At 40.3% G+C, this 25,481-nt stretch overlaps 2 protein-coding genes across 2 annotated transcripts; both read left to right on the top strand.

Moving 5' to 3' along the window:
* The first annotated feature begins 663 nt into the window (after positions 1–663).
* Positions 664–17,051, top strand: pdcd4a (programmed cell death 4a). Its single transcript, XM_087807237.1, has 11 exons — positions 664–934; positions 7,520–7,786; positions 7,873–7,970; positions 10,037–10,150; positions 10,230–10,451; positions 10,521–10,618; positions 11,569–11,683; positions 12,141–12,248; positions 12,812–12,922; positions 15,668–15,807; positions 15,883–17,051. The coding sequence occupies exons 1-11, from the start codon at positions 889–891 to the stop codon at positions 15,932–15,934; spliced, it is 1,371 nt and encodes a 456-aa protein (XP_087663363.1). The 5' UTR covers positions 664–888; the 3' UTR covers positions 15,935–17,051.
* Positions 17,052–17,410: 359 nt separating this feature from the next.
* mogs (mannosyl-oligosaccharide glucosidase) lies at positions 17,411–24,787 on the top strand. The gene is made up of 5 exons (XM_087806883.1): positions 17,411–17,490; positions 18,802–19,159; positions 20,420–20,643; positions 20,713–20,906; positions 22,583–24,787. The coding sequence occupies exons 2-5, from the start codon at positions 18,817–18,819 to the stop codon at positions 24,345–24,347; spliced, it is 2,526 nt and encodes an 841-aa protein (XP_087663009.1). The 5' UTR covers positions 17,411–17,490; positions 18,802–18,816; the 3' UTR covers positions 24,348–24,787.
* The last annotated feature ends 694 nt before the right edge of the window (positions 24,788–25,481 follow it).

The raw sequence follows: 25,481 nt of genomic DNA, 5'->3' as shown, positions 1-25,481 counted from the left end.
AAAATAAAGTAAGTTAGTAATTAAGTAATTTTTATTTGTATAGCGCTTTTCCAGACCAGGGTCACAAAGCGCTTAAACAATCAAAACAATACTCAATAAAGTATATACTTTAAAGATCAAGATAAAACTGATAACACAACAGGAGTTCCAGAAAATCAAGGCTTGAATCAAAGCCTGAACAAAAAAAGGGGGGAATAAATACACTCAATAATGTCAAGGGTCACGAAACGAAATATTATTGCGTCATATTAAGACACTTGTGAATAAATACATTTAAAAAAAAGTTGTTTTCTACATGATCTTTGATCTGATGAGAGCCACAGTCAAATACAGTCAAAGGCCACACTAACTGCTCGAGTGAACAGACGAATCCATAACGTCATGAAGCCACATGACCACTAGGGGTCGCTGTATCAAAACTTAACAAACGCTAGTTTATTCTCAAACGACGGCAACAACAGATTCGTATAACATCCACGTCCATGACTCTTGAGGTGCGGGGACTATTATTGAAGACGTTCTTGCGATTGCGTCATCCACGCTAAAGTCCCTGTTTTGATGTCCTGTGATTGGCCCGCAGAGACCAGCACCCACCCCCACCCGCCGTCCAATCACCGCACGCCGCTGTGGTCACATGACGCAACCCTCGGATCTCACTCAAAGTTAAAAACAGACTTTGTTTTTTTTGCACGCAGCTCGTTGACACGTCTCTCTCTCTCTCTCGATTGAACCACTACTTGCAGGATTATTTAATTAAAAAAACATACATATTTCCTCAGTTATTGTGCAGGATCTACACGAGGATCTGAAGGTTGTTGCTGCACGAGAAGCGTTTCCCCCCCCAAGACTGGGCTTCGAGAATTTTTTTTTTTTTTTTTCGAGAGCGTCATGGCGACCGAAGTGGAGACGATGTCCAACTGTCACCCTGCACACGGTGAGTAGGATGTCAGGAGAACCTTTATTTTGTTTGTTATTGTCGAAACCTTTTGTCTGGGGATGGTCTGCAGCGACAGCCATGCTCCACCATGTGCTCCTCTACACACACATGCACGAGCACCGAGACGTACACGCACGATACGTCGAAGCAACAAACTGGAGAAAGAATTAATAAAAAATAAATAAAAGTGTTGTGTTTACTTGTTAAACGTGTATAAATATTTCAGTTGTTGCTCTGCTTTTACTTTAACATTCGACGCATCTGATTGGACGAGAGTCCACTTCCGCTTTGTTCAGCCGTACACAAACAAGGCGAAGCAAAAACACAACATGGTTACACACACACACACACACGTATTTGTTATTTAACCGCAATCGCAGCGACATTCTTCATAATATATATATATAATCATAATATTAATATATTTTCTTATTTTGCGAAAAATATGCATTTTAGCGTCAGTTTAACATTTGTTATCTAAACGCCATGTTTTAAAAAAAATGTTGTTTTTTTGTTGATGTTCAATAATTGTCATGCGTGTTTTTTTTTCCTCTCGGTCCTGGCGATGACGTCAACATTTACACCCGTCTATAAGCGCCGATACAGAATCCTTACGTAACATCTGCCTTTAAACGTTACATAAGTCACTACAAGTTTATTGGAGAGGATCGAGTGGAACCAGTGGTTGAAACAATGCTGGACACAATATTGACCTTTTGGTGTTTACCTTCATGATGAATGTCAAGGATATATGTGCAGCTGCACGTGTGTTGTTATGTCTAGAAGAACAAGAGCCAACGAACATCAGGAGCTCAGATAAAAATTGAACTGCCTCAACTGACTGGAACCTGTGGGTTGATTTATCTGATCCGTCTGAGAAGCTACTGTTCCACTAACATTTCACGCCCCCCGGTTTCTCAGCAGAAGTCATGCTGTGGATCTGAATTTTTTAAAACTAGTTGATTCAAAAGCTTGTTTTAATGGCATGTCGATGGAGGAGATGAGGTCCAGCACAGTATATAAACCTTCTATTCTAGGAGACGTGTTTGAATAAAACAACAATTCTATATCTTTGAAAGCTACTGTTTACATTCGTACCTTAGGAGTGTTGTAATACTTATTATTAGTATTTATACACGATACACACGTTTCAAAACCATAGAACGGTTAATGACATTCCTCTAGAAGTTTTAGTGTGGGTGTTTTTGAGTTGGTCTGTTGTGCTGTGTCTCAAATCGCATACTTGCGTACTCAAAGTTAGTATTTTTAGTACTTTAGTGCGTCTCAATTCTTAGTATGAGAAATTTAGTGCACCATGCACAATAAATTGTCGTACTAAAACGCCCACAAAACTGAGTATGGTTCGATGGACACTAACCACCCTAAACGGCCGCCATCTTAATGACGTTTTTAACGGAAGTTGCGTCATATACTGTATATATCGATATATATTCATATACTTACAGGTGCATTTTCAGCAGCAGTAGAAGGATGCAACGTCCTAGGTGCTGATACCAGCTTAAATATCTCGCGAATATTTCGATTCTCATATTTTTTCTTTATTTCTTTTTCCAAACTTTCAAAACGTGCTGCCAGCAGGTGGCGATAGCGTTCAAACAGCTGGTTGCAACCATCGTTAAAGAGAAGTAGAAGAAGAAGCTGTCATGTGATTTCCGGTTAGTGCGTAGCGACAGTGTTTGATTTGGTCTTGGCTAAAAATACTATTGCTGTGTCTCAAATCGCATACTTCTCTTAGTATACTAGAAGTTAGTATGCATCAGGATAGTGTACATACTAACTAGTATGCAAATTCTCCACAGATGGTATGTCTCAAATCAAACACTGCTGCTACGCACTAACAGGAAATGACTCGACAGCTTCTTCTTTTACTACTATTTAACGATGGTTGCAACCAGCTGTTTGAACGCTATCGCCACCTGCTGGCAGCACGTTTTGCAAGTTTGGAAAAAGAAATAAAGAAAAAATATGAGAATCGAAATATTCACGAGATATTTAAGCTGGTATCGGCACCGAAGACGTGTCATCCTCCTACTGCTGCTGAAAATGCTCCTGTAAGTATATACATATATATATATGTGTGTGTATATATATATATATATGACGTAACTTCTGTTTAAAACGTCACTAAGATGGCGGCTGTTTAGGGTGGTTAGTGTCAATCGAACCATACTCAGTTTTGTGGGTTTTTAGTACGCCAATTTAGTGTGCATGGTGAACTCAACTTCGCATACTAAGAATTGAGGCGCACTAAAAATACTAACTTTGAGTACGCTAGTATGCGATTTGAGACACAGCATATGACTTTATATTGTTCTTAGAATGCATGTTTTGAAACAGTATCTCAACATCACTGACTCCTCTCCCACTTACGAGTTAATTTTAATAAGCTTAAGAGTTGACTTTTATTGCAACATCCGTCTTGATCCGAATGCTGGCTTCACACCCTCTTATGTCCGGTTTCACCTCCTTTCTAAACCTGTCTCTGAGCGAACGTTACCTTGTTCATAGAAATATCTTTTGTTCTTTTTAATTACTTTTAATCCGTCATTCAGCAGAGAGTACAGGCTAAATTGCTTGGTCAGCAGAACTGCACTAACTTGTAAAATAATGTAGCTCGGATCTAAAGTAGATCGGTGGCTTTTCTAAAGGTCGGGAGGGGGTTATATTTCAGACTTCACCGTCGGACACGTCCGCACCCTTTACTACACTTATTACAAGAACTGCTCCCTGTGTGAGGTTTTCACTCGCCTCAGACCTAAGATCCCGCAAAGAAATCCTGAATTCTGAGACACCAGATACGACCAGACGGACAAGTGAAGCAGAACATCTGTTGAGATTGAAACTCTACTGACCAGGTGGTGCTTAAAAATATGTGTTCGACCCAGAAAAGTACAAACTTACTCTGAAGACTCTGCAGAGAGAGAGGAAAAGATGGGAGTTCCTGAGCAGGAATAACTACACATGTGGCAACCACATTATTTACACTGTGATTAAAAGATGAACGTTTGCACACAAAGACCATATCATTGGCATCGGCGTTGGCTTAGCTTTTTATTTTTGCTTTTCCAGTCTTCATCTAGATTTAGGACATTTTGAATTCATCTTGAATTAAGTGGTAGGTATGGGTTTCCTGGCTAATGTCACATCCTGTTGTTGGATCCGATTTTTAATGCGTTTGAAACAAAGATTTAAGGATTATATCAACCAAACACAAGCACTCACAAAAGGACGATCTGGTCTTTTGCTCTTATTGGCAAGTGATTGCTTTTATTTGTCGTTCCAATTAAAAAAGAAATTTGAAAGTGTGCACATTTTTGCAATATTTGTGTTATTCTTTTTATTAATGGATTTGTTTATATATGAGAAAACCACAAACTATATTCTGATACTTTAAGATCAACTATAAGTTTGGCAACTTGCAGTCTGGGAGGCCCATTTTGAAACAACTGTATCTTCTCGTCCTCAGTCATCAGTAAGTAAGAGCCCGAGCTGGGGTGTAAGGCTGGATCAGATCACTGATGAAAGGAGAAGTCTGACCATGAATAGATCTGAAAGTAACAACCAGAATTTAAAAATCGATCCTGATAGAAACTGACAGCCAGTGAAGAGTTTTAAGGATCAGGGCAATGTGAGTTCTTCTACTAGAGCAGTTTCTCTTATAATTTTAATGTTGCTTTATGTTGCATCTATTGGCCGTAAATGTTATTGCAACCCAAAAATGTTAATTGTGAACAAAAAAATATTGATACAAATGGTGCAATATTCAAGTATATTGTTGTTGGTCGTTTTTTACACCCCTGGAGTTATTATGTGTATGTGTGTGTGCATCCTTGTAGTCGTCTGTCTGAATTATTACATTGATACACAATCGTGTAGACTTGAAACTGAAAGACTTGTTACCAAAATGATGAATTCAGGAAATGGTTGTTTAAACAAACTGACAAGCTGCCATTGCAACACTTTGAACTCTCGCATAGCTTGTGTGCACAGATGGATTAGTGTACGCTCATATGTAGGTCAAAGGTTTGTTTTTGACCTTCTATTCCTATAGTGTGTAGTCTATTTAAAACCTGCAGAGGTCTGTTACAGTAGGATTGCTCATGTGTCTTCAGGTATGTCAATAACGGGAACTTGGAACTCGAGCTATTTTAATAAAAATCACATGGTGTGTCGTGACCAATCCTCTCCTTTTGACTTTTCCTACATAGTCTCACAAGTTCCACTGCTGCTATGATATTTCCTTACCCTTTAAATGCGACTGCGATTTTTTTAACCATCGGCCGTTCTGGTCTCTGGACGGCCGACCGTTGACCTGTTGTGTTCTGGCTGTGGAGTGGGTGTGGCTCGCTCTGCTCAAGAGCTCAAAGGTGTTGACGTCTGACTACATCCCAGATCGTGTTTAACCTCGCTTTTAAAACAAACATATTAAGGCGCAGTCCAGGTATGAGAACGTGCTGAGCTGGTCCTTGAACTACTCCTTTGTCTATGAAATGTAAACACTTGTTGAAAGCTGTGTGCATAAATAAATGTGTGTATCTTTTGATTGACATGTTAAGCAGTTGAACAATGGATTTTTTTTGCAGCTCAAGCTTATGTATTTAGATAAAAATGATGATTAAAATGACTGAAATGTAAAAAACTGCACTTTTTAAAAGTGATTGAAGCTAAGCTAAAGTATGTTTATCAAATTTATTTAACCACATTTAATATTATTATTATATTTGTATCACTGCTTGAGTGAGAAAAGGACTAGAGATGTCTTTAAAGGAGTAAACGCCGAACCCTGAGTTTGCTTTTGGTGAAAAAAAACAAAATCTTTGGAGCATTACTTACTAGCTCTGTGCTTCTGAAGGGATTAAGACAGACATGTCAACTCTGTGGGTTTCTACCTTCTCACTTGTATACAAGTAAAACTTGTTATTTTAAACCAGGTCAGATCTTCTAATCTTTGCTTAAGAATCTAAAACGTTAAGTCAGACTCTTAACCTGACGAGAAGTGTTTGTATATAACAGTTGGTTGCAAATTAGAATTGATCTAAAAAAAAAAATTGATATTGAAAAGAGTGTTGTTCAGGAACTAGTATCAAAGTGTCCAACGCTAATATTAACCGAGCTAAATAATGCCAACAGATGATCATATGATAACATGGTTACAGTCAAGTTCTAATGCAATAAATCAAGATGTACATCGTGGCATGATCTAAAAATATCAGCTTCAGTAAATCATCTGCCACACACACCAGTCTCGAGCAGCCATGCTCCCCACACCCGACCATATGTAGCCAGTTCCACAGTAGCTGCTCTGAACCCATGAAAAAAAAAAAAAAAACCAGCGTCAGCGATTCTGTGGCATGTGCTCGGCTCGGCCCCTCCTTCGCCCCCGCCTGTCCGGAGGAACATACTGCTCCCACTTGTTGTTGTCGTGTCCCGACACAAGCCTGACACACTTTCACAGTTTTTACTGCTCATCGACGCTGACAATGTAAACACTCGTGTGTCTCGACAACAATGTGTGGAGCTACCATGTCGGCTATTGTCCGTTTGTTGTGACCTTTTTTTTTTTTTTTTGCTCAGTGCTGACATACGGTGGCGGCTTTTGTTCGCACTACATGATCCCGACCTAGTTCATGGTTGCTTCCCTGCTCTGAACCAACAAAAAAAAAAGCTTAAAATGTGTCCAGTATTTCAAAATCATTCGTACCATTTAAAAAAAAAAAAAAAAAGTTTTAATCCGGAAGCCAAGAAAGGTCTGATGCAATGTTTGCAGACCTGATCCCAGTGTTTGCACTCTTCTTTTTCTCCACTGCTGTACTCGGTCACAGAGGACGCGACACCCCTGTTCTGCAGACTTTACACCTCATATGTTTCCTGGTTGAAAAAAAAAAAAAAAGTTTTTTTGGCATTTGAAATTAGTTCTTTGTTCCTTTCATTCTTGGAGACGATGAAAGCAGGAAAAACAAGTAGCCAACGCATTCTCTAGTACCATCGTTCTTGGCCAAAATACAGTATAATTAACCTAAGATATCCAATAGACTTTGCTATAAAAATGCCAAACTTGAACAAAGTTTTTGAATTTGCACTAAAAGTCGGTCCTGAAACGGCCACTTTAATGCACAGGATGGTCAGCGAGAGAAAGGCTGTTTCAAGTTTAGGTCAAAAGGTGGTGATCGAGTTAAATAATGAACGAAACGTTTGTCTTTTAAATGTGAACATCGACAAATACTAGACGTTAAAACATTGTTGATGTGCAATCAAGTATTCATTTTCATTCATTTTTTTCTTTTCCTTTAAATATTTTGGTGACTCTCCATTGTTTTCTTTCCTTTCTTCGTTCAGTGCATGTATATGTATGTATGTACGTATGTATATATAGCTATAGCTCCCCCTTTCGGTTCAGACAAGAACTTATTTGTACCAACAAAAGCTGGTATCGTTGTATCTTTTGTGAACTATCGGTTCTTGTGAGAACCCTATCCTAAAATGAGCATAACACGAGACCTTTAATCTTATTCTTATACGGGTTGAAGACTTGAAGTGACCTTGCCTTCTCTCTTATTCAAGTGGAGGACAAGCTCGACGAGGACGACGAGCTGAACGAGGCGGAGGTCAACGGGAACTGGACGCCCCAGGAGAAGGCTCTCCACGAGGCTCGTCTCAAAGCCAAGGCCAAGAGGCGCCAACGCAAGGGCTCGGCCCGCAACTCCACCAGCGACTCCTTCTCCGAGTCGGGGGATTTGGTGGGAGGTGACCCCAACAGCCCCAAAGGAAAAGTTCCCGCCAATGATCGCAAGTCAAGGACCGGCAAAGGGAGAGGTCTGCCAAAGAAAGGTCGGTCTCACTTCGTCTCACTTTTAAAAACACTTGATCTCAAACTCTCTTGTGAGAAAGTTTTTTGTTTTTTTTTTCCGTTGCAGGTGGAGCAGGTGGGAAAGGAGTGTGGGGTGCTGCCGGCATGGTTTATGAGGACGAAGAACCTGATGTGTTGGACCCCAATTATGATGAGTCTGCTCAGGTCGGTGCACCAAAATTGACATTGTAGAGTTATAATCGTAAACATTCCACCCTCACGACCTTAAGCTTGTAGAGGAAAATATTTCTGAAGTCCTGAAAAATATACCGAATTTAAAAATATTGATTCACTCATTTTCTACTCGCCCTCATGTCGACTAAGGGTTGATATTATTTTCAGAGTAATCTGTTTCTTTTTAGAATAATAGACATAAATGTGTGTTCATTTTAATGTCGCGACTGGAGCTCAGTTGTCCAAAAAGACACTTCAGAACATCCAAATACCTCCATACTGCTCGTCTGTAACGTTCCTCTTGTATTGATTGATTTTATTTATTTTTTAAGTAATTGTTCTGGGAAAAATTAATAAATAAACAAGTCCATTTCAAGCTTGTTTTTGGTCGAAGATCCCAAGGTCATCAGTGTGAATCTTCCACACTAACACTTGCTTGGTCTTGTCATTTTGTAGCCGGAGCTGAGAGACTGAGAACTTCCACTACAAACCTATGTTTTTTTTTTCCTCATGTCGAGGTTTCAATACAAGAGGGACGTTACAGACAAGCAGTATTTGGATGTATGTTTTAAGTGTTTTTTTTCCTCTAGCAAGTACAACAATACGTTTCAGTTGAAGAAGATTTTCAGGAATAATTACTTGGATTTTCTGTGGTTGTTTGATACCTCTGCTGTAGTTGCTTGACTCATAGATCACTTGTTTTCTGAAGACTATTTAAGAACGTAATTGGTAAAAGTGCAAGTCTTATACCTCAGCCAGTCCAGGTGGACCAGTCCCATCCTGAAAAAAAACAACCTGATGTCCTTGCCGACAAATATTTCTGTGAGAATTGTACGTCTGTCAGCCTTGAAGCTTCAGCCAGGGATTATATCAGTTGGGAACTAGGACTAAGTTGATGGCTGATAGTGGGAGTCATTTAAGGTCATTTCCTAGCCTAAGTAAAAATAAAGAAAATGTTGGTAACCGGTGCACAAGAACCTCTATTAACAACGTGTTCTGCCGTAATCGTGTTTATCTTTGCCGTGTGGCAGATGGAATGAATGCAATCAATCTGAGAACTGTGGTCAGACGAACATTTGGGTCGAACATTTGAGTCATCTTCTCAAATGGGGGATCCCAAAAATAAGGTTGCTCATATTAAATGGACGGCACTTAAGTCATCAAGCGGGCCTATTGGGTGCATTTCTATCTAGTAGACCCAATCGAAGCTGGACGTAAACAAACAGCGTTTATTGTCAATGAAATTGCAAATGCACTTTTATTAAACACATGCAAATAAGATAGCTTACTAGCCCTTGTGTTGTCTCTGGGTCAAGGGGACCCGAAGACCTGTAAAAAAAGGTAATTTATTTCAATGTAGGACTGGAGCTCAGTCGTCTTCGTCCAAAAAGAGACGCACTTAAAAACATCCAAATATCTCCATACTGCTCGTCTGTCTCGCCTGCAGTTGATTCAGAGAATTCTGACCCGCTCTAGTAGAAGAACTCACATTTCTCCGATCCTTAAAACTCTTCACTGGCTTCCAGTTTCTTTCAGGATCAACTTTAAAATTCTGGTTCTTACTTTCAGATCTATTCATGGTCAGACTCCTCCTTACATCAGTGATCTGATCCAGCCTTACACCCCAGCTCGGGCTCTGAGTTCTGTGGATCAGAATCTACTGATGGTTCCTGAACACGGTTCAGGACCAGAGGAGAGAAATCTTTTCAGGCTTTTGCTCCTAAGCTTTGGAACAATCTTCCTCTCTCTTTACGCTTGATGGAGTCTACTGACTCCTTTAAGAAACATCTTAAGACGTTTTTATTTGTTCAGGCTTTTCCTTGATTTTCTGGATCTCCTGTTGTGTTATCAGTTTTATCTTGATCTTTAAAGTATATACTTTATTGAGTATTTATTTTTGATTGTTTAAGCGCTTTGTGACCCTGGTCTGGAAAAGCGCTATATAAATAAAAATTACTTACTTACTGTAACGTCCCTTGCAATGTCTGTCTCTTTTTGGAGTTCTGGTTAAAAATGTTGTTTTCTTAATATCCTGAACACGACACATTGTCTTCCAGGGAGATACCGTTTATGCCAAAGTTGTACCGGAGTTGAGCGAGAAGGAGCTGGAGAAAATAGTCAACCCCATCGTACAGGAATATTTTGAACACGGAGACACAAAAGAGGTGGAGGTAAGAAGTTCAATCTCTTCAAGTTCACTATCCTTACGTTGAAAGGGGCGTCGGCACCAACGCGCTGTTATTCCGTCAGGCACTGTTGAAGGGCCTCAACCTGGGCACCCAGAGGTACGAGTTCTCGTCCATGGCCGTGTCCCTGTCCCTGGAAGGCAAGGCCAGCCACAGAGAGCTCACCTCCTGCCTCCTGTCCGACCTCTCGGTGAAGGTGCTGTCCCAGAACGACATGCGCCGAGCGTTTGACAAAATGCTGAAGCAGCTACCGGATCTCATCTTGGACACGCCTGAAGCGCCTCAGGTCAAATAAAAAGAACACATTTAATTGACCTTTTTTTATTTGACCCACTGACACTTTTGTGACCTACAGATGTTGGGCCAGTTCATAGCCCGGGCCATAGCTGACCATGTTCTTCCGATGTCCTTCCTGGACAACTACAAAGGGACGGTGGACTGCATCCATGCCAGGTGAGCTCAGTTTCACCCTGGACTCCAGATCTGGTTGTTTTCACACAATCACATAAACCTTGTAAACTCCAGCCTTTTTTGGTGATCAGAAACTTTTGTTGTCAGTGTTGTAAACACAGCATAGTGATGACGGCCCCCGTCATTTGTTGTCATCACCTTTTCAATCGCCCGGGTTCTAAATCGACATAATTTTAATCCAATTTATTGACGCTTAAAGTGATAGTTCACCCAAAATTCCTCATTTTCTACTCGCACTCATGTCGACTAAGGGTTGGGATTAAGTTAAAGACAGAAATGTTTGTTCATTTTAATGTAGCGACTGGAGCTCAGTTTTCTGCATTTTCGTCCAAAAAGACGAACTTAAAAACATCCAAATAACTCATCTAGCTCATCTCTTACGTCCATCTTGTATTAAAACCTTGACAAAAATTGAATAGGTCTGTATTTTAAGCTTGTTTTTTGATCCCAGAGCATCTTACAATGTCTTTTAATGTGGACTAACTTGTAGCAGAAGCTGAGAGACTTGGGAGCTTCCTCTAAAAACACACTTTATGTACAGACTTATTCAAGTTTTTATCAGAACAATTCTTCTCGTCAAGGCTATAATACTGATGATTTGAAAGGTCTTTTTGGACAAAGATGAAGACAACTGAGCTCCAGTCCTGCATTAGAATAAACAAACGTTTTTGTCTATAACTCTATAAAGGAACAGATTACTCTGAAAATAATCCCAACCCTTAGTCGACATGAGTTTGAGTAGAAAATGAGTAAAGTTTGAATATTAGGTGAACTTTATCTTCAACGGCCTTGTAAGTGGTGTGTATGTGGAGCTCCAGCACTATACTAGTTTGAAGTTAAACTAACGGGTGGTATAGGAGTGAAGAAGAGATTGCATTGGTTCAAATCGTAGGGATTTATTCCAACTAAACATTCGTCTTCTCGTCCTCAAGGGCGGCTCTAGACCGCGCCGCTGTGCTGATGTCCATGAAGAGGGCCATGGTTCGCCTGGACAACGTCTGGGGAGTGGGAGGAGGACTCAGGCCCGTCAAACATCTGGTTAAAGAGGTGCGAATGCCCATATGACTGATCAAAAGTCTGCTTCTGGCTGGATAATAATGACCTAAGAACTCTTGGATCATTTTAGAGCGCAGCAGTCCTTGAGCTTGTATAACCTTTTTATAACCTCAACAAAAGGTTTGCTGCGAAAGAGGACTCTCAAGTCTGTTGCTATGTTACCACGATTCTTATAGCGTATGATATACAGCTGTTTCCTCTCGCTGTCGGCTCCACGCTCGCAAAGATCAAATCAGAAACCACTTTCGGTTTCAATCTAATCTACGGTCCTCATAAAAAAACTCTGATTTGCAATTCTTGCTTTAATTTGAAGTCAAGATCTGGACCATCCTTGAGCATCTTCTCGACCAGAATTCCAGAGGAAATTGCCGCCTTCCCAACTTCACCCTGAAGGGGTTCATGCAGCACGGAGGCGAAAAAGATGAATAAAATGTTCCTTCTCCGGCAGATGAACCTGCTGCTGAAGGAGTTCCTGGTGTCAGGAGAGCTGCCCGAGGCGGAGCGGTGCCTGAGGGAGCTGGAGGTCCCACACTTCCACCACGAGCTGGTCTACGAGGTCGGTGATTAGACGAAACCGTGACTCTAATTCCCGCCCATTCTTTCACTGAACACGTTTACATGATGGCTGTCACGTTTGGAACTGAACGTTTAAATCTATTCAGGAACCACAAGGCTCTTTGTTATTTTAAACCCTGTTATAATCAGGCGTTGTATTTGAACAGCACAACCACAGAACCCACTAATAATTGCTTTTTTAAGGTGCGACAAAAAGGTGAACTCCCATCATGCAAGGCTCTATTTAATGACAGTTGATTCTTCGCTAGAATACTGTTTTTAAATGATGTCTGTGTTGCCATGTCAGAATTGATCAACATCTTTGATCAGTTGGCTGGGCGGCAAAGCGTTATGGGAGCTTTTCAGTTCACCGTCACTGAAAGGGTTGTTAAGAAGGATGACGGCTTATAAATGTTATTTTTAAACAAGAGAGGTTTAATGCAGGATTTCTTTTTAGCAGAAACAAGTCAAATCATCGCAGCCCAGAACCAGTGGATTGTGTGACATGGACTTATTTGAAGTGTTGGATTTCAGTCGTCGTCTCTGCAATCCTTGATCTTTCAGGCTGTCGTGATGGTGCTGGAGTCCAAAGGAGACACCGTGAGTCAGAAGATGGTGAAGCTGCTGCAGTCATTTTGGAAGTCTGGGCTCATCACCGTGGATCAGATGAACCGGGTCAGTCAAAAACTGCCAAATCTTACATGCCAGACAAGTTCTAAAGAGCTCGCATCAATTCACGTTTGCATTGACCGATTAGTTAATCGATCATTTGTAATGAGACTGTTCAACTAATTTAGCTCTAGAAGATCTTGTGAGTGTGAACTGGACAAAGACAAACTGTTCACAACGTTTCACTCTAGTGTAAAATCAGAGCAAACATTAACTCTGCTCAGGTGAGGCCATCTTTCTAGAGGTTGTGGGGGCGAATCCAGAAGAGAGAAAAACTGTTGGATGTAGTAAATTAACATTTTCAGTTCAAATGTGTTGGATACTTACACCAGCCAGATGATGAAATACAGGTTTTATTTGCAAATGTCTTGAATTGAAATGAAACGGTTACTTAACGGTCTTATTTAAGGATACATTCATAAAGAAATGCACTAGATACCAATATCACTTAAAAAAACATACTCTATTGTACAAAAATGTCTCACCAGTGTATTTTAAGTATTCCATAACAATCATTTATAACAATTATTCTAGTTGTAACTGGTTTTGAAGCGTTCCTGCTTCAGAATCGGACAGAATATAGTCAAGATTATTATCGATATATAGAGTTCATAGCAGTTCAGCTACAAATCCCTACAAACATCATCATGTTTTGTCATCGTCCTCAACTCCTCGTACAAAGTAAAATGTCTAATTTATCCTGATATTCTGCTGTATTTTTACTTCTCTGTGCTGTGGAAGTCAATAAACTGGTGCTGCTGACGTCCCTCGTTGACGTCACCCGCAACCACACCCACTTTTCTGTCAAACAAAGGGGGCGGCTAAAAAAATATTTTTCGTAATAAAACAAATCTTTCCATTAAAAAACACCAAAAAGTCAATTATTTGTATTTATTTTTTACTGATAAAAAGCGCATCAACCTTTGAAAGGGTCGTTAACACCAAATGGTTGAAACCACAGCAGTCGTCTGTTTTCTCCCACCATCATCAGGATTGTGTTTAACATGATAATAAATCCATGGTGAGTCATCTTAAACGCTTACATAAGACCCGACCGCTTCGGTGGTGCCTCCAAGAATTCGGACCTTCTGCAGAGATGTGTGGGTGTCACTGGATTTAGTTTTTGGACACCACTTTGTCTTTGGCCACTCTCCGTAGTTTATTAGTTTGTAGTTTTTGACCACTTATTCTTCCATGATACATAATAATGCAACAAAAAAAACAACCAACATTTATTGGGTCAGTTTACACGTCTGACCCTTACAGCTCTAGACAGCAGACTTAAATCTGACATTAAGAGGCTGAAAACGGCAAAAGTTAGGCAGTTCATCATGCAAACGCTAAAGAGATGGTTCACCAAATAAAAATCAAATATGACTCATTTTTTACTCATGTCAACCAAGGGTTGGAATTGATTCTTTCTCACTTTTCTTCTTCCAAAAATACACACTTATAAACATTAAATTGCCTCCATACTGCTCTTCTTTAACGTCCATCTTGTTTTGAAGCGACAACATGAGTAATTGTTTTGGGGGGAAAAAAGTACAAAATCAAGTATGTTTTAAGCTTGTTCGCAACAGAAGCTAAAAGGCTAAAACATGCTACACAGACACAAACACTCAGGTAAATATCGCCAGAGCAACTTGTGTGTACTGTCTACACCTGCAGCTCGTATTTGGATGTTTTTTTCGAGTGCGTGTTTTCGGATGAAGTGAAGGAAGAGTAGAACATGAGTGACATTTGAATTTGAGGTTTTTTTTATTCATTATTCAGGTTTTCATCAGAATAAAATGCGAACGAGATTTAGGGAAATTATTTAGATTTATCCTTAAAAAAATGTAAACAACATCTGCAACAGATAGTGTAGGTCGTTTTTTTTGTTGTGTGTCTTTAAAATCCATGCTCAGTTCTACTGGGTGTTGTATTTGATAAAGACATGTCTCTAGTACAACACTGCAGAAAACTGACCAGAAACTGTTTCCTTCAACTGAGAAAAATCTCTAAACTTAGGAAAATGTTGTTACAACATGATCTGGAGCTTGTAATCCATGCATTTGTTTCTTCTCGTCTGGACTATTGTAACAGTTTATTTTGGTGTCTAAACAAGAAGGATCTGTCTCGCCTGCAGTTAATACAAAACTCTGCAGCGAGAATTCTAACCCGCTCTAGTAGAAGAACTCACATTTCCCCGATCCTTAAAACTCTTCACTGGCTTCCAGTTTCTTTCAGGATCAACTTCAAAATTCTGGTTCTTATTTTCTGATCTATTCATGGTCAGACTCCTCCTTACATCAGTGATCTGATCCAGCCTTACACCCCAGCTCGGGCTCTGAGGTCTGTGGATCAGAATCTACTGATGGTTCCACGCACACGGCTCAGGACCAGAGGAGAGAAATCTTTTCAGGCTGTTGCTCCTAAGCTTTGGAACGATCTTCCTCTCTGTTTGATGATCTACTGACTAACATCTTAAGACGTTTCTATTTGTTCAGGCTTTTCCTTGATTTTCTGGAACTCTTGTGTTGTTCTCAGTATTATCTTGATCTTTAAAGTATATACTTTTTTGAGTATTGTTTTGATTGTTTAAGCTCTTTGTGACCCTGGTCTGGAAAACGCTATATAAATAAAAATTACTTACTTACTTACTTACTAAACCAGCTAAAAACAAAAGAAACTCTCGACAATATTACAGCTTCAGAATTGCGGTCATGCATCTGATTGTAATAATTAAAGTGTCATCCGTTTTTCTTTCAGGGATTCAGGCGAGTGTACGACGAGCTCCCCGAGATCAACGTGGACGTACCCCACGCTCACTCCATTATGGAGACGTTCGTGGACATGTGCTACCAGGAGGCTGTCATCACCAAACAGCTCAGAGACGACTGCCCCTCCAGGTTCGCTCGACGCAAATCCTCCTCGTGTCTCTTCTCCTGGTCACTCATTATTGTGTCTTCTTTGTTTGCCTCTAGAGGGCGGAAGCGCTTTGTAAGCGAAGGCGACGGCGGCGTCATCAAGAACTGATTCGACAGAAGATGGTCGTCGTCGTCATCAGGAAAGTTCCAGCAGAACGTTTCATCCACACATTCACTTGAGTCCTGCTCTCAAACTCCACAATGATCTATTGACCTTATATGAACACCATATATATGTCCCGCACCTTCACGGGGATTCACTTAATCTGTGTTTACGGTAAAAATGCCAACAAAACACGGTAACATGGGTTCGAAAGGGAATTCTTCTTAAACATGTGTAGAACCTTTTTTTTTTGTACTTAAGCATATCTACAATGAATAACAGAATACACACATGTACTATGAAATGACTATTCCCAAGACATTTATTTACATGATGTACATATGGAAATGTAACTAAAAGAAAAAAAAAACTATTTGTATCAAAACGCAAAGCTCTTATGATTAAGTGTATTCGTGTGTAGTTTCTCTGCTCAAGACGCAGGATTGTCAAGCATGTGCTCGACTAACACCGGCTGTTACGACTGTTCTTCTCCTGATGATGGCGGCAGGACGCCTGACAACCCGTGAAATGACGAGTGACCCGGACTTTAAAAAAAACGCCCTACATCTCCTTGTTTCAGTCTTTTTTTTTTTTTTTACAGGAGTGGCAGGAAGAACCGACGGAGGGTTATTTTTGTGTTGGATTATTTTTTGTGAACTCATTTCTGTTCATGCATTGAAGCTTTTGTAGGGGAAGCACTTATTCGCCACAAATAATTTGAAGAGAATTTTCTTTTTTTTTTCCCCGTGTCAATTTTGACCGCTTGTATTTTTGTTGCCATTTATGATCTCGGATCACTGCCACCGAAGCGACACAGCTGGTGCCAGAACACTACTTGTAAAATGGTACAGTTTGTCGCAGGGGTTATATGTTGAACATGGTGCCGCTGAAACACGAGCGCGATCTCGTTCGTAGGTGGTTTTGTCAGGATTGTTTCGCGAGTGAATCATAACTGTTCTGAAAAAACTCAGTTTTGTTTATATGGCTGTTAAGAAATAGACTTTTTGGGGGTGGAGTTTGTTGAACTTTCTTCATCTGTAACTGTCTTACATGTTGACCAAAGTTTAAATGTTGGTAAAAAAAAAAAAAAAAAGTATTTCATTTATTAAAAAAAGGCAACAAAGTGGTGTTTATTTGTCTTTTTTACTCTTTATGTATTTTCGAAATGTGTGTAGAGACATCACAACTTACACTTATTTATATATTAAATTAAACGTATTGTCTTTCAACTATATATCTTTCAACTATTTTTTTTTTTTTCCGTTTATAAGCTTGGCGAAAAATAAAATATGCATCGTCCAGGAATATAACCCTGCTAACTATTAAAAAAAAATGAAAACTGTTTATAACATACTATTAAATAAAGTTATTTGTCCTGCCTTTGAACATAAAAAAAAAACTTTAATTAAAAATATATATATTTGAGCAAACGTGATAAACTACAAACGTCTATCTGACGTCGCCACACGTTGCACACGTCACCGCAATGAAAGCAGGAAGTGGCTAATGCTAACAAGCTAGTAGCAGTAATGACTGACTAGACTCTGCTGCTATTTTGACAGGTAGGTAAAAATGAACCTAAATAAATATCTTGCATTTTAAAAATATTGTCTCATTTGAAAGCATGTATTTAGTAAAGTCCAGCATGTATCAAGTCGTATATATTAAGCGTGTTTCGACTGAATGACAGACATTATAAGGTAACTGTCAGTAGACGGAACCGTGTTTTATTCTGCAACATGTCACTAGAAATGTGTAACTATTTTAATATCCTTTTAGTCATTCAGTTTTATTTTAATAGCACCAAAGATCGTGAAAACCATTCTAGGGGGTGATGGCTAACGGAAGACCCACATTTGAAACTACAAAAATGACGTCGAATGGTGGTAGCTTCATGTTTTGTTTTGTTTTTAAACAAAATGAACGTTTTATTAATATAGAATAATTGGGATTACTTATTGACAGTTTGTACGTGTTTAATATACGTGAATACTTGTTTAACGTGACAACTTGATACAAAAAATATTATCAAATTACTGTAATATTGTTATTATTGGCATTTTGTGAAGATGTATGTATTGAATTTTTTTCATTCTTTATTTACTTGTCTTGGGCATTTCACCATCAAGGCTTGTGTCAACCGACCCCACCTTAGATTATGACTAAACCTGAGCATTACATTACTCTAGAGAGTCTAGACATGGTCTGAAACCGACGAGAGAGGATGGATGAACTTGTCGGATCAATCCTTTGCTTTGGCTTCATGGATAATCGTGGGAACTACTAAAGAGATTAGGTTAGGTTAGGTAGAACTTTATTGATCCCTCAGGATGTCTTCTTGTTTTTTTCCAATTAGCTACAGCAAAATACAGCAATTTTTCATAAAAAATAAATAAAATAAGAACAAGAACAAAGAGAAATAAAGAGAAATAACAATATGATACAATCTAAGTCTAAAGATAAAGATAAAGTAAGTAAGTAAGTAAGTAATTATTTGTATAGGGCTTTTCCAGACCAGGGTCACAAAGCGCTTAAACAATCAAAACGATATTCAATAAAGTATATACTTTAAAGGTCAAGATAAAACTGATAACACAACAGGAGTTCCAGAAAATCAAGGAAAAGCCTGAACACAAGAATGTGCATGGGTGGTCTTGTGACTCCCAATACGTCTTAAATTGGTGATTAGTATTTGCAAAAATACATGTTGGTGTTTTGTTGTTATCTTAAACTTTTCACTTCACGAAATTTAAAAACCAAGGACTAAACAATGGGATGATAATAAAGGGAGAGAGCATTTCATTAAAAAATAATTAAATTTCTGATGGTGTTTAAGTGTGTTGTACCTCACCAAACAAGTCTTTCCTCTCCAGCTTCAGAAAGGCAGGATGGGCCGGCAGAGGAAGAGGGTGGTGACGGGCGAGGCGTCTGCCCCCCCGAGGAGAGAGGAGAGGCCCCCTGCGCTCCACCGCAAGAAAAAGAAAGTGGACGTCGGCAAAATTCTGATCAACATCTCCATCGGCCTCGGCGTCTTCAGCCTGGCGTGGTTCTTCTACGCCCTGTACATGCACTCCTCGCTGGCTAAACGCGTGAAGACCTTACACCCCTCACCGCCCGTCCTGGACACCGACAGCAGCAGTGCCAAGGTTTCTCCTCAACGGTTCTGGGGCTCGTACAGGCCGCAGGTGTACTTTGGCATGAAAACCAGGAGCCCGAGGTCCATGGTGACAGGTGAGGAGCATTATTATGTCAATGATAGTGACAAAAGCCATGGTATCGAACTTCTTCTTCTTCTTCTTTTTTTTGTGGAACTGGTACCTGGTACTCCTAAAACCTGCTTCATCTCTCAGTACCCTGAGGTTAATCACGTGATCAAGACTTGATAATGATGCCGGTCATTGGCTGTGATCTTTATGAGATTGCCTATTTTATATATATATTCAATTAAGTGTGTTAAGAATGAAATAATTCTAGATTTGTATATATGGTTATCATGCAAATATTCAAGGCCTTTCCTTTGGTGTTTGGTGTTTCATTTAAACCTCCGGCCGCTAGATGGCAGCAGTCATTATGTCGTCCGCAGCTTGAGTAAGTAAGTAAGTAAGTAAGTAAGTAATTTGTATTTAATTAAATCAGAATCGGATACTTTTAAATGCCAGTGTTGTAAACACAACCGTACAACCCGTACAGAACATAGGAATGAAATAAGATGACCTAAAATAAACAATAGAACAACAGAACTAACTTACAATTATGCAAGTGTATCAAACTATATCACATCATGTCGTGAGCTAAAAATATCATATACTATACAGATAAATATTAAAGTGGCACTGAAACAATGGTTGAAGACTAACCAGACATGCAATCACAGTTAGATAACTCACCTTTTCTTCTTTTTATTTATTTATTTTTATTTTCATTTTTCCTCTCTTGGGCCCCAAAGCCTAATCTTAACCTCCATGAAACTTGTCTATGGCCTGTAATGTGTAATGTCTTGTGGTTGATGTACTCTTTTGTATCATCTAACCTGCCTTAGGACAACGGATGAAAATGTTCTATCGTGCTAACTCCGGCATACTTACGTTGTTGCTCTATGCTGACACGTTGATGAAGATACATTTTCCTAATTCAAATAAATAAATGATAGTGATTTATAGAGTCTCTTCCACCAAAATGAAAGATTCTTTTTTCGAGTCGTGTAGTTCATGATCATAATTGTAGCCTTTTATCCTATATTTGTATGTCGATTAAAAAGATGAATTGATGTACTTTCGTTTTCTTTTTAATTAAATTAGAAATATCACATTTTGACTTGAATTGCAATCAGTGCAATTTTATATATATATAACTTTGCGTTTCATAAAATTGGTTCTGATAAAGTACTGTTCAGGAACTAGTATTCGAATGAAGTTATTGGCAATGGTATCGAAAGTATTGGATTGAATATTGGCCTGTACTTGAAACTGAAACGCTTCACTTGCTAAACAGGCATGATGTGGATGCGGCAGTTTTCCGACACGGACCTGAACCTGAGGCACACGTGCGAGCAGGGAGACCGCTTGCAGGGCTACGGCTGGCTCGCCCATGACGGCCTGACGTTCGGGGTCCAGGAAATCAAAGAGAGCGACTTCACCTTGACCACGGAGTTCGTGAAGAGGATGGGCGGAGATCATGGCGGAGACTGGACATGGAGGATCACAGCCAAACAGCACGTAAGACGGTGGCTGCACTCAAGGATAATGTGTTTAGCTGAAGTGCTTTTTTTGTTTTGTTTTGTTTAGAGATCCGCCCCTCAACCACCCGTCATCTCTCTGATGTTCTACGCGGCTGCAGACACTCAAGGTTCTTTGGAAGCTCACGTGGAAGACAACAACCGTCTGGCATCCATCACCGGCTTCTCGGAAGAGCTTGGAAATTTTAAAATAACGTTTGGCAAGCCTTTCACTGGAGACGTTTCCAATGCAAAATATGCGAGGTAAAAGACACAGTCTGAACAAAAGTGACCATTTTCCCAAAATTCAAGCTTCACTTATTTTCTACTCACCCTTGTGAGGCCTAAGGGTTGCGATTATTCGTTCTTTTTTTAGAGTTATAGACAAAAATGTATATGTTGGCTGTTAAAAAGATTATAATATAAAGACTTATTTAAGTGTTTTTGGAACAATTCCTAATGTTTAGGCATCAATACAAGATGGACGTTAAAGACGAGCAGTATGGCAGTTATTATTATTATTATTATTATTATTATTATTATTATGGAGGTATTTGGATGATTTTAAGTTAGTTTTTTTGCATTAAGACAAAGACAACTGAGCTCCAGTCTCTCTACATTAAAATGAACAAACATTTTTGTCTATAAATCTAAAAATAACCAGATTACTCTGAAAATAATCCCAACCCTTAGTCGACATGAGGTTAGGTAGAAAATTAAATACATTTTAATTTTGGGTGAAATATCCCTCTAAAGCAGAAAGAATGTCAACATGTGAAGAACATGTTGAGATGACTCATCATGACCATTTTAATCTGCCCTAGCAGAAACCGCAGTTCATAATCATACCACTAGGTTGCAGTAAAGATGAACTTTTTCTTCAAGGTTGCGTTCACCCAAAATTCAAACTTCACTCATTTTCTACTCACCCTCAAGTCGACTATGGGTTGGCATTATTTTCAGAGTAATCTGTTGCTTTTCTAAAATAATTTATGTAAGTTATAATCATATGAACGAAGCGAATGACACTCTTCGTCTTCATTTTCGCCCCAAAATGAAGCTCTTAAAAACATCCGATACATCCGTGGAGCTCGTCTGTAACCTCTGTCAAGTGTCCATCAAGTCCATCCGTTGAAGCTTCGACAGGTAGAATTGCTCCCGAAAAATTAAAGGTCTTTATTTTGACATCAAATGTAGCAGATGTTTGAATAACCCGTAATACAAGATGTACAGACGAACAGTGAATTTTGAGTGAACTATCACTTTGATTTAGCCGATGTCTGGAGATTGTTTCATGATAAGATTCGGTAAAACAAATCTTATCTTCTGAGATTAATTAGTCTTTTTTTTTTTAATTAATTAATTTATACTGTTTTAATAGTTTTAATTCCAGTCATTCAAAAACAAATTTTCTAAATTCAATATTTTTTCAATTCACTGGCCTTTTTAAATTAAATCTAAAAATGTTTGTACAATAGTGCCACCATCTTTTTGTTTTAGGGTAACAAATAAAACATATCTATGATGTTATCCATCTTCTTGTGTATAATATATATCGATAAAGACATAAATATAGATTTATCTAAATTATTAATAAGAACTTCTAAGTTTCAAAATTTGAAATATTAAATGTTATAATTAAATATACTTTTCATACTGACATGAATGAAGTGCGGCTGTTTGAGCACAGAAAATAATGTCAACAGGTTACCTTTAGAAATGAAACACTTGTATAGCAGATAGGAATTGCATATAAGAGGATCACTAACCCATTAAAAAAATACTCGCGTGGTTTGTGATTAAAAAAAAAAAAACCTGGCCAAGGTCAGGAGACCAAACACAAATCATGAAAAAAGTCGTTAGTAAAACATTTCTTTTGATAAACGTGTTCTGATTCATAATCAAGATGACATCAGCCGTTATCTCCTTTGTCTCCACAGTTACAACCACTTGAAAACCTCCACCCAAGGCCTGGAGAAGCTGACGGATATTGTGCGACAGAGCCTGAACCGGAGGTTTGTCTACAGCCCCCCCTCTGGTGAGAAAAGGCATTACATCGCCGTCGACACCTACCGACATCCTCCGAGACAAAACCAACAGCAGCCCGTGGACCCGCGGAAAGAGAGCGACTTTGTCGTGCACCAGGTCACCGTCCAGACCCCGTTTCAAATCGAAGTCCTGTTCGAGTCGGGCAGCTTCCGCTCTCGTCCCAACCAGCTGGTCGGCGCCGCCATGACCCAGGAGCTGGAGCGGAGGAAGGCGGAGTTTGAGGAGAAGTTCAAGAAGACGTTCCGGCTGGACGAGAAGGGGTTCAAGCAGGATCAACAGAGGTTTGCCAAGGCGGCCCTCAGCAACATGCTGGGCGGCATGGGTTACTTCTTCGGCCAGTCGGTGGTGCAGTCGGCCTACAACGAGAACCCGCTGCTGTACCCGGAGGGAGCTTTGTTCACCGCGGTGCCGTCGCGCTCCTTCTTCCCTCGCGGGTTCCTCTGGGACGAGGGTTTCCACCAGCTTCTGCTGAGCAAGTGGGACCCCCAGGTGACCCGAGAGTCAATTTCCCACTGGGTGGACCTGATGAACATGGAGGGCTGGATCCCCCGCGAGCAGATCTTGGGAGACGAGGCTCGCAGTAAAGTCCCCGCAGAGTTTGTTGTTCAGCGCAACGAGAACGCCAACCCGCCCACGCTCTTCCTGGCCCTGCAGGAGCTGATCCAGCAGCTCTCCATCCACCCCGACCAACGGGACTCCACGCTGCCGTTTCTACGGCGGCTCTTCCCGAGACTGAAGACCTGGTTCGGGTGGTACAACACGACCCAAGCCGGACCCAAACCGAACTCCTACCGTTGGCGAGGACGCGACAAGGACACCAATCTTTTCCTCAACCCTAAAACTCTCACCTCCGGGCTGGACGACTACCCTCGAGCATCACATCCTTCGGTTGAGGAGAGACACGTGGATCTGCACTGCTGGATGGCTCTGTCCTCGGGCGTCATGGCTCGGATCGCGGAGCTCCTGGGCGAAGACCACCAGGTCTTCCAGCTCACCCACCGGGTCCTGACGGACAACGGCCTGCTGGGTGAGCTGCACTGGTCCGACACCCTCCGGGCCTTCAGCGACTTCGGCAACCACACGGAGAACGTTTCCCTGCAGCAGGAGAAGGTGTACGTTCCCCCCGGACAACCTCGCCATCAGTTCCCCGTGGCGCGGCTCGTGCGCGCCGTAGGCAGCGAACCCAAGCTGCGCTACGTAAACGCTTTAGGGTACGTCAGCCTGTTCCCCTTTTTACTGCAGATCCTAAACCCGGACTCGCCCAAACTGGACCCCATTCTGAAGGACATGAGGGACCCCAATAAGCTGTGGACGCCTTACGGCCTCCGCTCGCTCTCCAAGGCCGACCCGCTGTACATGAAGAGGAACACGAAGCACGACGCCCCCTACTGGAGGGGCGCCGTTTGGATCAACATCAACTACCTGGCCGTCACCGCCCTCCACCACTACGGCAACACGCCGGGGCCACATCGGGAGAAGGCGGCCGCTCTGTACGAGGAGCTCAGGACTAACATCGTCAACAATGTCTACCGACAGTACGTGGAGACGGGGTACGTCTGGGAACAGTACAACGACAACTCCGGCCGAGGACAGGGGAGTCACCCCTTCACCGGCTGGTCCGCGCTGACCGTGTTGATGATGGCGGAGCAGTACTGACGACCGGCACAAACCCCCAAACTTTTCAGCCTTAAAAACTGCAAAGCTGTACTTTCATAAAGGTCACGTCGAAATGTCTGTTTGAATCATTTCACTCTAAAAGCATTAATAAGAGGCAATCGTTACATGGGGCTTTTATTTTGACAGGAGCTTTACTTTCCTATTTACAGCCTTGAATTGCTGTCAATTTATGGGAGTAAAGCTCACACTTTAATTTGTACTTAAATACCAGAAGCAGTCATGTCGTGTTTAATTTACAGATGAATGTATTAGTGGTTAACACATTTTATTTATCGCATTTATTTATTTAATGAGTTAATTTCCTGAAGTTAAGAATGGCTCAAGAGGCTTTTAAGTGTTCCTTTAAATCATCAACTCTTTGACAGCAATTCACTGCCAAAATGTCTGTGAAAACTGGTCAAAATAAACATTTAAGATTATTCACTTGGTTCTAAATTACAAGGACGTGTTTTAGTTTGGGGTTTTTTTTCTGTCGCGCCTTATTCAAGACGGATCCGATATTTTCCGTCATTAAATACTTAATTAATATAAATGAAGGTGGATTAAACGAGGTTGAATCCAGCAACGCTTTCAGCGAAACCTTCCACTTTTCTGCGCGGCGTTCGTGTTCTTAATTGATGACACAAAAGCAGCCTGTGGGTGTCTGTGTTTAAATGTCCGTCTGTACGTCTCCTGCGATGGATTTGCCGCTCGACCAGTTCTGTTCTTCTTGAACCTCTTCTCTCTTACCCTTCTTTGATCACACATTTAGTTGAGTTTTACAAGTTTGTCTAGATATGTATCGTCAATTTTCACTTTGGCATTTTCAATAAATGTCATAAATATATATATATATATATTTATATATATATATACGTATAAACATATCTCAAAGCACACGATCATTATTTCCCCTTTTAGGATTTTGAATACTTTTAACGCCACTTTATCGACTCCCAATTGTCCATTTAAAAAATGTTCTCGACGCACCTTTGATCCTGTAGCTTAATTTTTGACATTTAATATATGACTTTTTGTTGACTAGTTACGTCTTCCTAATATATTTTACCGATTGTTATTTATATATCATAATTAATTGTATTAATTAATTTAACTTTTATCTTTTATGGGTTA

Source organism: Callionymus lyra, chromosome 1 (assembly GCF_982586985.1).
Source record: "Callionymus lyra chromosome 1, fCalLyr1.hap1.1, whole genome shotgun sequence".
NCBI classification, from domain to species: domain Eukaryota; kingdom Metazoa; phylum Chordata; class Actinopteri; order Syngnathiformes; family Callionymidae; genus Callionymus; species Callionymus lyra.
The sequence above is the reverse complement of the archived record's forward strand: the minus strand, read 5'-3'. Positions and strand labels throughout refer to the sequence as shown.

What these genes read in the sequence shown, in the direction of transcription:
- pdcd4a (XM_087807237.1), top strand. Translation starts at nt 889, where the DNA reads ATGGCGACCGAAGTGGAGACGATGTCCAACTGTCACCCTGCACACG. An exon ending in CAACTGTCACCCTGCACACG is followed by an intron (nt 935 to 7,519) that starts GTGAGTAGGATG and finishes CTCTTATTCAAG; the next exon opens with TGGAGGACAAGCTCGACGAG. An exon ending in ACACGCCTGAAGCGCCTCAG is followed by an intron (nt 10,452 to 10,520) that starts GTCAAATAAAAA and finishes TGTGACCTACAG; the next exon opens with ATGTTGGGCCAGTTCATAGC.
- mogs (XM_087806883.1), top strand. Translation starts at nt 18,817, where the DNA reads ATGGGCCGGCAGAGGAAGAGGGTGGTGACGGGCGAGGCGTCTGCCCCC. An exon ending in CCCGAGGTCCATGGTGACAG is followed by an intron (nt 19,160 to 20,419) that starts GTGAGGAGCATT and finishes CTTGCTAAACAG; the next exon opens with GCATGATGTGGATGCGGCAG. An exon ending in GGATCACAGCCAAACAGCAC is followed by an intron (nt 20,644 to 20,712) that starts GTAAGACGGTGG and finishes TGTTTTGTTTAG; the next exon opens with AGATCCGCCCCTCAACCACC.